At 42.0% G+C, this 14,127-nt stretch overlaps 1 protein-coding gene across 1 annotated transcript in view; it reads left to right on the plus strand.

Moving 5' to 3' along the window:
• The first annotated feature begins 492 nt into the window (after positions 1-492).
• Positions 493-14,127, plus strand: part of LOC139549267 (interleukin-1 receptor accessory protein-like) — a 37,652-nt gene continuing 24,017 nt past the window's right edge. The window contains exons 1-2 of the mRNA XM_071359533.1: positions 493-1,188; positions 3,307-3,401. Of these exons, the coding sequence (XP_071215634.1) occupies positions 1,187-1,188; positions 3,307-3,401 (97 nt within the window). The 5' untranslated portion in view covers positions 493-1,186. The remainder of the gene's footprint in view (positions 1,189-3,306; positions 3,402-14,127) is intronic.

Genomic DNA, 14,127 nt, shown 5'->3' on the forward strand with positions numbered 1-14,127 from the left:
ATCAGTTGTTGTTTTGGCATCTCATTAAGGACGGAATAACAACGTTTTTTTATTGACTGAACATTTATGAAGCAATTTAACAATTAGGATTTGTTATCTGCAATGGTTATGATAAATTAGGCATTGTTGCTCACTTTTGGCATAAAGATAAATGTGCACATATTTTTTTCCAGTTTCAGCCACCCTTGTTCTAATCATGCGTGTACAGTCAGAAAAGGTAAAATACCCATCCCTATCCATGACAGATTTCTCTATACATTAATAGTTTGAGGCTGATCTTCCCCTCATTAATTGCAATGTATTAACTTAGACTCATATATTGTGAATACATTTTAGTAAAAACCGTAGCAGATACAAGGCTGAAACCGCAACTAAAATTGAGAAATACCCATAGACTGCAGTCACTGCTCAATAGACGAAAAATAACGCCTATTTTGAAGATTTCGCAACTTGGGTTTTCCGTGGAGGGAGGAGTTGAACTTTATTGTACAAGATTCACTTCCTTCCTCATGGCAATAAGCAGAGCACCAAGAAAGATCTAAAATGATTGAATCATTTATTTCCTTAAATGTAAATATGTTGTCGTAGCACTTAGCCCGTAACTATAAACCGATAACGCAGTTTATGTTGAAGTCTATAAGAAAGAATGGTGTCTGATTGACTTATCCAATAGCTTACTGAAATATTAACTTTGTTGGTCGCTTTATCTACTCCTAAATCCAGCAACAAAAATGCGAGTAGTGTCATTTCAAGTAAATTACAAGTGGCACCTGGAACATCGAACGGGGGCTCACTGAGATTTGCATACCGCAGAACCTCTAAGTAGTTTACGACGGCTGGCAGTCATTCGTCAAACGGACAGGTTGGCTACGTTTGATGCGTAATATACTCTATCCTACTACCGAGCCGCATCTCGAGGGTGCTCGACTGTGTCACTTTGATTGGAAGGATTCCCAAGACCGTGTGGCTGTCGTTTGTCATATGATTTATGGTCCAGTGGTGAATGGTACAGTAAAACAAACCCGTTACTGGCAAGACCGCCGTGCCCCTCGTTCCTCTCTGATCGTAAGTTTGTCTGACTCAGCTGCAGCCGGCTGTCTCCTCACCCTGCGACAGCCACTCTGCCTTGGCCGGGGTGTCAGCGTTCCTGCTGCCGTTTTCAGCGCTACAGGGTGGACTTGTGGAGATGTAAGTATCACCTCAACCTATTCATTCGTTTATTACGCATTGTGCACTGTTGCAGTACTAGTTCCATGCAGCCTATAGCTTGCTTTTTTTTATCCACTTTTAGCCTATAGTCCAAACAATTCAAGCAATAATGATTTTCCCATACACTGCAAGCAGAGAAATCTCTGTACAACTATTGTAATCATTTTCTCTTATGCATTTTCATACAATTCGTCAGTTTTGACAGAAAGACCGTCCTCTTCTCCATCAGATTCTGATCGGACCTGCTTAAACATTGGCCTATGTCTCGTTGTTTTCTTAGTTTGCCAGACACAGGAAGAGCGTGATATCGATCATAGCGGATAATGAGATTTTCTTTCAAACACATAATGAGTGCTCTTTTGTGGAAGCAGAATCAATTAATGTATGCTGCCTGAATTAGCCTAGAATATGTCCCCTTTTAAGTAATTTCGTGACTCATTAGAAAACTTCTCCCTTTCGATCCCATGGTTGAATGATTATGAGAAATTCTAGGCCAATTCAGGCAGCATTGGCAATGTTTCCAGAAAAGTGGATACTAAAGCAGTCATTTGTGACACTCAGATAAGCAGAAGAGAGTGGTTTTGAGTTAAATTAGCCTAAGTAGCCAAGCCTAAAATTAAAATGCTGTTGTGTCCAAAATTGTATTGTACATCAAATGAAGTAACCTAACTTTATTTTACACAAGTCAGCATATGTTGCTTTTGATAATTAACTGAAGTGACTATAAAGGGATAGTTCAAAGTTTAAAGAGATGGTTCACCCAAATTTCACAATTAGGCCTATATATTGGTTTCCTTACCTTGTCCATAGACTGCTTACAGGGTAAGAAATAAGTAATTAGTAATAAGATAACAATCTGATTTCATATTACACATCTGTGTGAGTTTAATGTTCTTTTAGTTTTTTTTAATGTTACATTCAATGTATCTGTGTTTATATTTGACCATGTTTTGTGCCATGGTTATAGAGACCTCTCATCTTCATCTCTATGTTTCTAATATACCTCTTCCACGTGTCACTGTGTCTGTCTGGAATTCAATCAAAACCACCTCAACAGTTTCTTTAATTACAAACTAATGCTCATGCATGCACACATTTTATTCCGACAACTATCTATACAGTGTGTGGGTAGTCTACCTGGTTGTTGTTGTACATTTTACAGTAGACTTTTAGTAAAAAGGGTTCCAAAAGGGTACTTTGGCTGTCCCCAGAGGAGAACCCTTTTTGGTTCCTGGTAGAATCCTTTTTGGTTTCAGGTAGAACCCTCTGTGGAAAGAGTTGTACATGGAACCCAAAGGGGTTCTTCCTGGAACCAAAAAAGGTTTCTCCTATGGGGACAGCCAACGAACACTTTTAGGTTCTAGATAGCACTTTGTTTTGTAAGAGTATAGAACAATCTGTGATTTTATTTCACCATGGGAATCAAGAGCTATGCTCTAAATACTGCAAAGTGGGTTTGATTGAATTGCGCCCTAAGTGTCTCAATGTGTATTTAATTCAGCATCTCTGTTCAGTGCCAATGTATCTGGATAGGCAGACCAAGCCAAGGCCATGCCAATTTCTCTTTAGTGCCTCAGTCAGTGATAGTGTGGCACAGAGACTTTGGGCAGAAGGCAGCCTCTTGTTCATCTGCTGTTGCAGTAGAAAGTGGTGATCGAGGTGGAGGCACCCATATGTGCTTCCGGGGAGCCACCACGTCATTACCTACCTCAGTCCTTTCATGCGTGGCAGATCACCATCATTTGATATCCCTCTTCTCTTCTCTCCTTTCCGCCTCTTCTCTCTTTACTCTCTCCTTTCCTCCACTTATTTCTTCCTTTCTCTCTCACAATCCTGATCTAGTCTCCTTCCCTGCATCTCTGTGTCTCTTTCCGTCTCCTTCCATGTCTCTCTCTCTCTTTCCCGTCAACTCTTCTCTCTCTCTCCCTCGTCTGCCTTTACTATGACCCTGTCCCATCATTTTGTCTCTTTCCCTCAACCCCCTCCAAAGTTTGACAGAACTGACTGAGTGCTAAATCAATATTTGTATAATTAATAGCTGAGTTATTGTAGAGATCGAGGCAGACATATGGTCATGGTTTCCCTCTCCCTCCCCAGGGCTCTCTTCATCACAGCTCTCCTGTCTCTCTCAGTTGCCATGGTGGGAGTAGGTGGGGTTACTCCAGCCACCACTTCATCCAGTGTCCACTCAGGTGAGTGATAGTTCAGACAAGGAGATTTTGATTGGTCAGTATTATGCTACACTCCGAATATGTAGTTAGTTCCCTCCGTAGGCAATTCATGTAGATGATAAAATATTGGATATGAATATAAGAATAGCTCCACTTTGCTAAGTGGAGTTCACACCATATTTATTACACCTATCCAGTCTTTCCCAAACTATCCCATAACTATGTGTGTAGGGGGTAGAGTCCTGCACAGGTCAGTTTTTTGGAGCCGCACCCACCTCATGCCGGCTACATCAGTTCGTAACCCCACCCATCAGGACAGATTTTTCTCCGCAACCCGACCCACTCGCATAGGATTGTTTTCGGGAGCCGATCCTTTACCTGCCATATGACATCATTTGAATGAATTGTATTTGTGACTTCACAGTAGTAGGCTTTATTATAATTAATACTATTAGGCTATTATTACTATTCCCTTCCCTGCATGAATTCATGTCTATTCAACATTTGGATGAAAGGAAACCATGCCATGAATTAAGAACTATATGTTTTTATTTATTGATAAGTCACTCAAATCACAAAAATTGCCTTTATCACCAAGTACAATTCTGAGTGTGCACATGTACTTGGCGAATAAAGGTGATTCTGATTTTAATTAGCCTTTTTACCTAATGAAAGCCTATAGCCAACCTAACAAAACAATATCTCTACATTCAATATTGTTTAGATAATAAAATAGTTTAGGCCTAATTACAACTTAAACAAACTTTTCCCAGAATCAAATATAGGCTGCAAAAATAAGCTACATTTATTTAGTAGGCTACTCAAACTACTACCCGCACCGGTTTACACTTTGTATGGCCTGCATATGCCTAAATTAATGTAATAATTAACCGAATTATGGAAAACAAATGGGTCTATCTGCTTGCACTTTGTGTAGGCTGTGTATCCATCTCCCTCTTTGTTGACCTTCCAAACTGGGGATTTCACTCACGCAGCACCTGTTTCCCTGTCACGTTTGTCGTATAGAGGAGACCAAGGCGCAGCGTGATTAGAATAATCAATCAATCAATCAATTTTATTTTATATAGCCCTTCGTACATCAGCTAATATCTCGAAGTGCTGTACAGACACCCAGCCTAAAACCCCAAACAGCTAGTAATGCAGGTGTAGAAGCACGGTGGCTAGGAAAAACTCCCTAGAAAGGCCAAAACCTAGGAAGAAACCTAGAGAGGAACCAGGCTATGAGGGGTGGCCAGTCCTCTTCTGGCTGTGCCGGGTGGAGATTATAACAGAACTATGCCAAGATGTTCAAAAATGTTCATAAGTGACAAGCATGGTCAAATAATAATCATGAATCATTTTCAGTTGGCTTTTCATAGCCGATCATCAAGAGTTGAAAAACAACAGGTCTGGGACAGGTGGCGGTTCCATAACCGCAGGCAGAACAGCTGAAACTGGAATAGCAGCAAGGCCAGGCGGACTGGGGACAGCAAGGAGTCACCACGGGCGGCAGTCCCGACGCATGGTCCTAGGGCCCAGGTCCTCCGAGAGAAAGAAAGAGAGAAGGAGAAAATTAGAGAGAGCCAAGATTTTCAAAATGTTCATAAATGACAAGCATGGTCAAATAATAATCAGGAATAAATCTCAGTTGGCTTTTCATAGCCGATCATTAAGAGTTGAAAACAGCAGGTCTGGGACAGGTAGGGGTTCCATAACCGCAGGCAGAACAGTTGAAACTGGAATAGCAGCAAGGCCAGGCGGACTGGGGACAGCAAGGAGTCACCACGGCCGGTAGTCCCGACGTATGGTCCTAGGGCTCAGGTCCTCCGAGAGAAAGAAAGAGAGAAGGAGAAAATTAGAGAGCGCCAAGATTTAAAAAATTTTCATAAATGACAAGCATGGTCAAATAATAATCAGGAATAAATCTCAGTTGGCTTTTCATAGCCGATCATTAAGAGTTGAAAACAGCAGGTCTGGGACAGGTAGGGGTTCCGTAACCGCAGGCAGAACAGTTGAAACTGGAATAGCAGCAAGGCCAGGCGGACTGGGGACAGCAAGGTGTCATCATGCCCGGTAGTCCTGACGTATGGTCCTAGGGCTCAGGTTCTCAGAGAGAAAGAGAGAACGAGAGAATTAGAGAGAGCATACTTAAATTCACACAGGACACTGGATAAGACAGGAGAAGTACTCCAGGTAACCAACTGACCCTAGCCCCCCGACACATAAACTACTGCAGCATAAATACTGGAGGCTGAGACAGGAGCGGTCAGGAGACACTGTGGCCCCATCCGAAGAAACCCCCGGACAGGGCCAAACAGGAAGGATATAACCCCACCCACTTTGCCAAAGCACAGCCCCCGCACCACTAGAGGGAAATCCTCAACCACCAACTTACAATCCTGAGACAAGGCCGAGTATAGCCCACAAAGGTCTCCACCACAGCACAAACCAAGGGGGGGCGCCAACCCAGACAGGAAGATCACGTCAGTAACTCAACCCACTCAAGTGACGCACCCCTCCTAGGGACGGCATGAAAGAGCACCAGCAAGCCAGTGACTCAGCCCCTGTAACAGGGTTAGAGGCAGAGAATCCCAGTGGAGAGAGGGGAACCGGCCTGGCAGAGACAGCAAGGGCGGTTCGTTGCTCCAGAGCCTTTCCGTTCACCTTCACACTCCTGGGCCAGACTACACTCAATCATATGACCTACTGAAGAGATAAGTCTTCAGTAAAGACTTAAAGGTTGAGACCGAATCTGCGTCTCTCACATGGGTAGGCAGACTGTTCCATAAAAATTGAGATCTATAGGAGAAAGCCCTGCCTCCCGCTGTTTGCTTAGAAATTCTAGGGACAATTAGGAGGCCTGCGTCTTGTGACCGTAGCGTACGTATTGGTATGTACGGCAGGACCAACTCGGAAAGATAGGTAGGAGCAAGCCCATGTAACGCTTTATAGGTTAACAGTAAAACCTTGAAATCAGCCCTTGCCTTAACAGGAAGCCAGTGTAGGGAAGCTAGCACTGGAGTAATATGATCAAATTTCTTGGTTCTAGTCAGGATTCTAGCAGCCGTATTTAGCACTAACTGAAGTTTATTTAGTGCTTTATCCGGGTAACCGGAAAGTAGAGCATTGCAGTAGTCTAACCGAGAAGTAACAAATGCATGGATTAATTTTTCTGCATCATTTTTGGACAGAAAATTTCAGATTTTTGCAATGTTACGTAGATGGAAAAAAGCTGTCCTTGAAACAGTCTTGATATGTTCGTCAAAAGAGAGATCAGGGTCAAGAGTAACGCCGAGGTCCTTCACAATTTTATTTGAGACGACTTTACAACCATCAAGATGAATTGTCAGATTTAACAGAAGATCTCTTTGTTTCTTGGGACCTAGAACAAGCATCTCTGTTTTGTCCGAGTTTAAAAGTAGAAAGTTGTCAGCCATCCACTTCCTTATGTCTGAAACACAGGCTTCTAGCGAGGGCAATTTTGGGGCTTCACCATGTTTCATTGAAATGTACAGCTGTGTGTCATCCGCATAGCAGTGAAAGTTAACATTATGTTTTCGAATAACATCCCCAAGAGGTAAAATATATAGTGAAAACAATAGTGGTCCTAAAACGGAACCTTGAGGAACACCGAAATGTACAGTTGATTTGTCAGAGGACAGACCATTCACAGAGACAAACTGATATCTTTCCGACAGGTAAGATCTAAACCAGGCCAGAACTTGTCCGTGTAGACCAATTTGGGTTTCCAGTCTCTCCAAAAGAATGTGGTGATCGATGGTGTCAAAGGCAGCACTAAGGTCTAGTAGCACGAGGACAGATGCAGAGCCTCGGTCTGACGCCATTAAAAGGTCATTTACCACCTTCACAAGTGCAGTCTCAGTGCTATGATGGGGTCTAAAACCAGACTGAAGCATTTCGTATACATTGTTTGTCTTCAGAAAGGCAGTGAGTTGCTGTGCAACAGCTTTTTCTAAAATTTTTGAGAGGAATGGAAGATTCGATATAGGCCGATAGTTTTTTTATATTTTCCGGGTCAAGGTTTGGCTTTTTCAAGAGAGGCTTTATCACTGCCACTTTTAGTGAGTTTGGTACACATCCGGTGGATAGAGAGCTGTTTATTATGTTCAACATAGGAGGGCCAAGCACAGGAAGCAGCTCCTTCAGCAGTTTAGTAGGAATAGGATCCAGTATGCAGCTTGAAGGTTTAGAGGCCATGATTATTTTCATCATTGTGTCAAGAGATATAGTACTAAAACACTTAAGTGTCTCTCCCGATCCCAGGCCCTCGCAGAGCTGTGCAGATCCAGGACAGCTAAGCCCTGGAGGAATACGCAGATTCAAAGAGGAGTCCGTAATTTGCTTTCTAATGGTCATGATCTTTTCCTCAAAGAAGTTCATGAATTTATTACTGCTGAAGTGAAAGCCATCCTCTCTTGGGGAATGCTGCTTTTTAGTTAGTTTCGCAACAGTATAAAAAAGAAATTTTGGATTGTTCTTATTTTCCTCGATTAAGTTGGAAAAGTAGGATGATCGAGCAGCAGTGAGGGCTCTTCGGTACTGCACGGTACTGTCTTTCCAAGCTAGTCGGAAGACTTCCAGTTTGGTGTGGCGCCATTTCCGTTCCAATTTCCTGGAAGCTTGCTTCAAAGCTCGGGTATTTTCTGTATACCAGGGAGCTAGTTTCTTATGACAAATGTTTTTCGTTTTTAGGGGTGCAACTGCATCTAGGGTATTGCGCAAGGTTAAATTGAGTTCCTCAGTTAGGTGGTTAACTGATTTTTGTCCTCTGACGTTCTTGGGTAGGCAGAAGGAGTCTGGAAGGGCATCAAGGAATTTTTGTGTTGTCTGAGAATTTATAGCACGACTTTTGATGCTCCTTGGTTGGGGTCTGAGCAGATTATTTGTTGCGATTGCAAACGTAATAAAATGGTGGTCCGATAGTCCAGGATTATGTGGAAGCTCAAAAGACGAAAACGCCATTTTTTTTTTGGTAAATTGAAATTTGCTATCGTAAATGTTAGCAACACCTCCGCCTTTGCGGGATGCACGGGGGATATGGTCACTAGTGTAACCAGGAGGTGAGGCCTCATTTAACACAGTAAATTCATCAGGCTTAAGCCATGTTTCAGTCAGGCCAATCACATCAAGATTATGATCAGTGATTAGTTCATTGACTATGACTGCCTTTGAAGTGAGGGATCTAACATTAAGTAACCCTATTTTGAGATGTGAGGTATCACGATCTCTTTCAATAATGGCAGGAATGGAGGAGGTCTTTATCCTAATAAGATTGCTAAGGCGAACACCGCCATGTTTAGTTTTGCCCAACCTAGGTCGAGGCACAGACACAGTCTCAATGGGTATGGCTGAGCTGACTACACTGACTGTGCTATTGGCAGACTCCACTAAGCTGGCAGGTTGGCTAACAGCCTGCTGCCTGGCCTGCACCCTATTTCATTGTGGGGCTAGAGGAGTTAGAGCCCTATCTATGTTGGTAGATAAGATGAGAGCACCCCTCCAGCTAGGATGGAGTCCGTCACTCCTCAGCAGGTCAGGCTTGGTCCTGTTTGTGGGTGAGTCCCAGAAAGAGGGCCAATTATCTACAAATTCTATCTTTTGGGAGGGGCAGAAAACAGTTTTCAACCAGCGATTGAGTGCTGAGACTCTGCTGTAGAGCTCGTCACTCCCCCTAACTGGGAGGGGGCCAGAGACAATTACTCGATGCCGACACATCTTTCTAGCTGATTTACACGCTGAAGCTATGTTGCACTTGGTGACCTCTGACTGTTTCATCCTAACATCGTTGGTGCCGACGTGGATAACAATATCTCTATACTCTCTACACTCGCCAGATTTAGCTTTAGCCAGCACCATCTTTAGATTAGCCTTAACGTCGGTAGCCCTGCCCCCTGGTAAACAGTGTATGATCGCTGGGTGATTCGCTTTAAGTCTAATACTGCGGGTAATGGAGTCGCCAATGACTAGGGTTTTCAATTTGTCAGAGCTAATGGTGGGAGCCTTCGGCGTCTCAGACCCCGTAACGGGAGGAGTAGAGACAAGAGAAGACTCAGACTCAGACTCGCTACATAATGGGGAGAACCGGTTGAAAGTTTCTGTCGGCTGAATGAGCGACACCGGTTGAGCATTCCAACAGCATTTCCCTCCAGAAGCCATGAGAAAGTTGTCCGGCTGCGGGGACTGTGCGGGGGGATTTATACTAACGTTACTATCTGTACTTACTGGTGGCACAGACGCTGTTTCTTCCTTTCCTACACTGAAATTACCCTTGCCTAACGATTGCGTCTGAAGCTGGGCTTGTAGCACAGCTATTCTCGCCGTAAGGCGATCGTTCTCCTGTATATTATGAGTACAGCGACTGCAATTAGAAGACATCATGTTAATGTTACTACTTAGCTTCGGCTGTTGAAGGTGTTGACGAACCATGTCCAGATAAAGCGTCCGGAGTGAAAAAGTTGAATGAGGGAAAAAAGTTGCGATGGAAAAACTAAAAATATAAACGGTAATTAAAAACAAAAACAAAACAAAAAACGTAAAGTTGTCAGCTAGCAAAGTAAAGTTGGCAGCAAAACGCACAGCAACAAAACGCACAGCAACACGTCTGCAGATTCAACAGGAAGTGACGAGATAAGATGACAGTCTCTACTCTATTCGAATACATTCTTTAATAAACTAATAAACACTAAACAAACTAACAAAACAACAAAAACGAACGTGAAGCTATTTAAACCGAGTGCTGACATGCAACTACACATAGACATAACAACCCACAAAATACCCAAGGAATATGGCTACCTAAATATGGTCCCCAATCAGAGACAACGATAAACAGCTGCCTCTGATTGAGAACCAATCCAGGCAACCATAGACATATAAACACCTAGACTAGAAAAACCCCATGACATACAAAACCCCCTAGACAATACAAAAACTAAACAAACCACCCTTGTCACACCCTGACCTAACCAAATAATAAAGAAAACAAAGATAACTAAGGTCAGGGCGTGACATACCCTTATCATAATATCCTTTACTTTTTATTTATCCGGTTAGTTCTACGATAGCCATTTTCGCGTGAGCTATGCTATCCAGGAAAAGTAAACTCTTGCAACGTGTCATATTCTCACACGGGGAGAAGGAACATAATCTCTGAGCGGGGACAAATTAAAACGTTTTAGCACCACACAAATAAGGGACAGTTCCCCATCCTATACACACTATAAATGCGTGACTGGCTGGTAGCCTTACCTTGATTTTAAATGTTTCCGACTTGCAATGTAGTTGTTCTGAGCCGCGAGCCGACTCACGGATTGAAGTAATGTTTTCATTCCTTCCGCCAGCTGATTCACCCCGGGAGAACCGTGGGTATCCAACCCGATGCAGGACTAGCTTGAGGTTGACTTGACATTGGGAATTCGAGAATAGGTTGACAGGCCCGTTATGTTTCTGGTTGAATGAGCACATTCTCTGGCTGAATCTCAAACCCGAACACTTGGCGCCTAAGCCCTTTATTGAGTGTCCACTCGCTGTTGTGTTCGATAGTGATCACCTGAGTTTGCAAGTGTTTTGGCCAAAATAATCATTTAGACAATTAAAAAGATTGTTTTTAATTTATTTTATTGAACCTTTATTTAAACAGGACATCACATTGAGATTAACAATATATTTTTTACAAGAGAGCCCTGTACACATTACAATAAAAACAGAATATTAAAACATACATGTGTATAAAAAAAATATAATTCAGCACACAATTAACAAAAATAAACATTTAATAAAAGCAATGACATTCAGGTCCTCAATCAATAATGAGTGGCACCAGTACATCTAGCTGTAGTGAACTCTGTGTATTGTTCCACAAATTAGGGGCAAAAAAACTAAACATGGTTTTTCCAAAATCTGTGGAGACTGAAGGGATCTCTAGTGTTATCCATTCATGTGAACAGGTTTGGTAACTTATTATTCTTATCTTAATTAACTTCTTTGGGGTAGGGGGCAGTATTTTCACGTCCGGATGAAAAGCATGCCCAGAGTAAACGGCCTGCTACAAAGCCATAAAAGCTAGAATATGCATATTATTAGTAAATTTGGATAGAAAACACTCTGAAGTTTCTAAAACTGTTTGAATGATGTCTGTGAGTATAACAGAACTCATATGGCAGGCAAAAACCTGAGAAAAAAATCCAACCGGGAAGTGGGAAATCTGAGGTTGGTCGATTTTTCAACTCAGCTCCTATTGAAGATACAGTGGGATATTGGTAATGTTGCACTTCCTAAGGCTTCCACTAGATGTCAACAGTCTTTATAACCCTGTCTGATGATTCTACTGTGAAGTGGGGACGAAGGAGAAGGAGATGAGTAAAGTCTGCCATGAGCTGACCATGCTCTGACCATGCGCGTTCACATGAGGGAGCTCTGTTCCATCGCACTTCTGAAGACAATGGAATTCTCCAGTTAGAACATGATTGGAGATTTATGTTAAAAACATCCTAAAGATTGATTCAATACATCGTTTGACATGTTTCTACTGACTGTTACGGAACTTGAAATTTCGTCTGCTTTTAGTGAACGCGCTTCGTGACTTTGGATTTGTTACCAAACGCGCTAACAAAAGTAGCTATTTGGACATAAGTTATGGACATTACCGAACAAAACAAACATTTCTTGTGGGAGTCCTGGGAGTGCATTCCGACGAAGATCAGCAAAAGTAAGTGAAGATTTGTAATGCTATTTATGACTTTTGTGGACTGCATAATATGGCGGATATATTTGTGTCTTGATTGGGCTCTGAGCGCGACTCAGATTATTGCATGGTTTGCTTTTTCCGTAAAGCTTTTTTGAAATCCGACACAGCGGTTGCATTAAGGAGAAGTGCATCTAAAATTCCATGCATAACAGTTGTATCTTTTAGCAATGTTTATTATGAGTATTATGTAAATTGTAAATTGATGTGGCTCTCTGCAAAATCAAAGGATGTTTTGGAACTTCTGAACGTAACGCGCCAATGTAAACTCAGATTTTTGGATATAAATATGAACTTTACCGAACAAAACATACATGTATTGTGTAACATGAAGTCCTATGAGTGTCATCTGATGAAGATCATCAAAGGTTAGTGATTCATTTTATCTATATTTCTGCTTTTTGTGAATCCTCTCTTTTGCTGGAAAAATGGCTGTGTTATTCTGTGAATAGGCACTCACCTAACATAATCATTTGGTTTGCTTTCGTAGTAAAGCCTTTTTGAAATCGGACACTGTGGCTGGATTTACAACAAGTGTATATTTTAAAATGGTGTAAAATGCATGTATGTTTGAGGAATTTTAATTATGGGATTTCTGTTGTTTTGAATTTGGCGCCCTGCAGTTTCACTGGCTGTTGAAGAGGTGGGACGCTACCGTCTCACGTACCCTAGAGAGGTTAATGAAGTTACAAATGGAGGGAGTTTCTGTAAGATTGCTTTGTAAATAAATAAAAGAGAATGCAGCTCTCTTACAGACAGAGAGGTCCATCCCACATTTTTATACAGGCTACAATGATGAGTCCTAAAATTGTCCCTTGTGATAAAACGTATTGCGGAATGGTAGACTGCGTCCAAGGGTTTTAAAACAGAGGTTGCCGCATGCATGTAAACAATATCACCAAAATCCAATACAGGGAGAAGCGTTGCTTGAACAATCTTTCTCCTATTTTTAATACTAAGGCATGATTTATTTCGATAAAACAATCTTAGCCATATTTTTTATACGCGTTACGAAGGATAACTTGTCATCAATCCAGACACACAGGAACTAATATTGAGAAACAAGCTCCATTTAAAGTGCGAATATGCAGGTCCTCAGGGTCAACATTTCGTGACACTCATTGTCCCAACTGCCACTTATCAATATTCTAAATCCATTCGCGAACATTGTCTCCTGCGACCTGTCTTCTTGTAGCATGACTCACTTGCTACTGTATGAAACGGGGGCACTGGGGACCAGGGGCAAACACAGACGCATACTCCGATAGACAGTGAGAAAGTAGTAAAAATAAACCCACATCTCTCTACTTCTGCACAAATTATGTGCAAGTATATCGGTCGCCAGTGATTTCATCAGTTGGTTTTAGCTTGTTGTAACCTGCCCGCTGCAAAAGAAAGTGGGTGAAAACGCTCTTTGGTGATGCATTTTCAAATCCTTATGTTATAAAATACATTTTACCAAGACAAATGATTGTTCATGTTCTGAATCATTCAGTGTGATCTTTCGCTAACATATTGTGGTGGAAATTCAACACCAGTGACACCTGAAGTCATATTTCACAGAGATCAAATCAAAAATCTAATTTTATTTGTCACATGCGCCGAATTACAACAGGTGTTTTAAGAAAAATACCCCCCAAAAATAAATAAAAATAACAAATAATTAAAGAGCAGCAGTAAAATAACAATAGCGAGGCTATATACAGGGGGTCCCGGTACAGAGTCAGTATGCTGGGGCACCGGTTAGTCGAGGTAATATGTACATGTAGTTATTAAAGTGACTATGCATAGATAATAACAGAGAGTAACAGCAGCGTAAAAGATGGGGGGGCAATGCAAATAGTCTGGGTAGCCATTTGATCAGATGTTCAGGAGTCATGGCTTGGGGGTAGAAGCTGTTTTAGAAGCCTCTTTGACCTAGACTTGGCGCTCCGGTACCGCTTGCTGCGCGGTAGCAGAGAGAACAGTCTATGACTAGGGTGG

The sequence above is a fragment of the Salvelinus alpinus genome, chromosome 22, assembly GCF_045679555.1.
Source record: "Salvelinus alpinus chromosome 22, SLU_Salpinus.1, whole genome shotgun sequence".
NCBI classification, from domain to species: domain Eukaryota; kingdom Metazoa; phylum Chordata; class Actinopteri; order Salmoniformes; family Salmonidae; genus Salvelinus; species Salvelinus alpinus.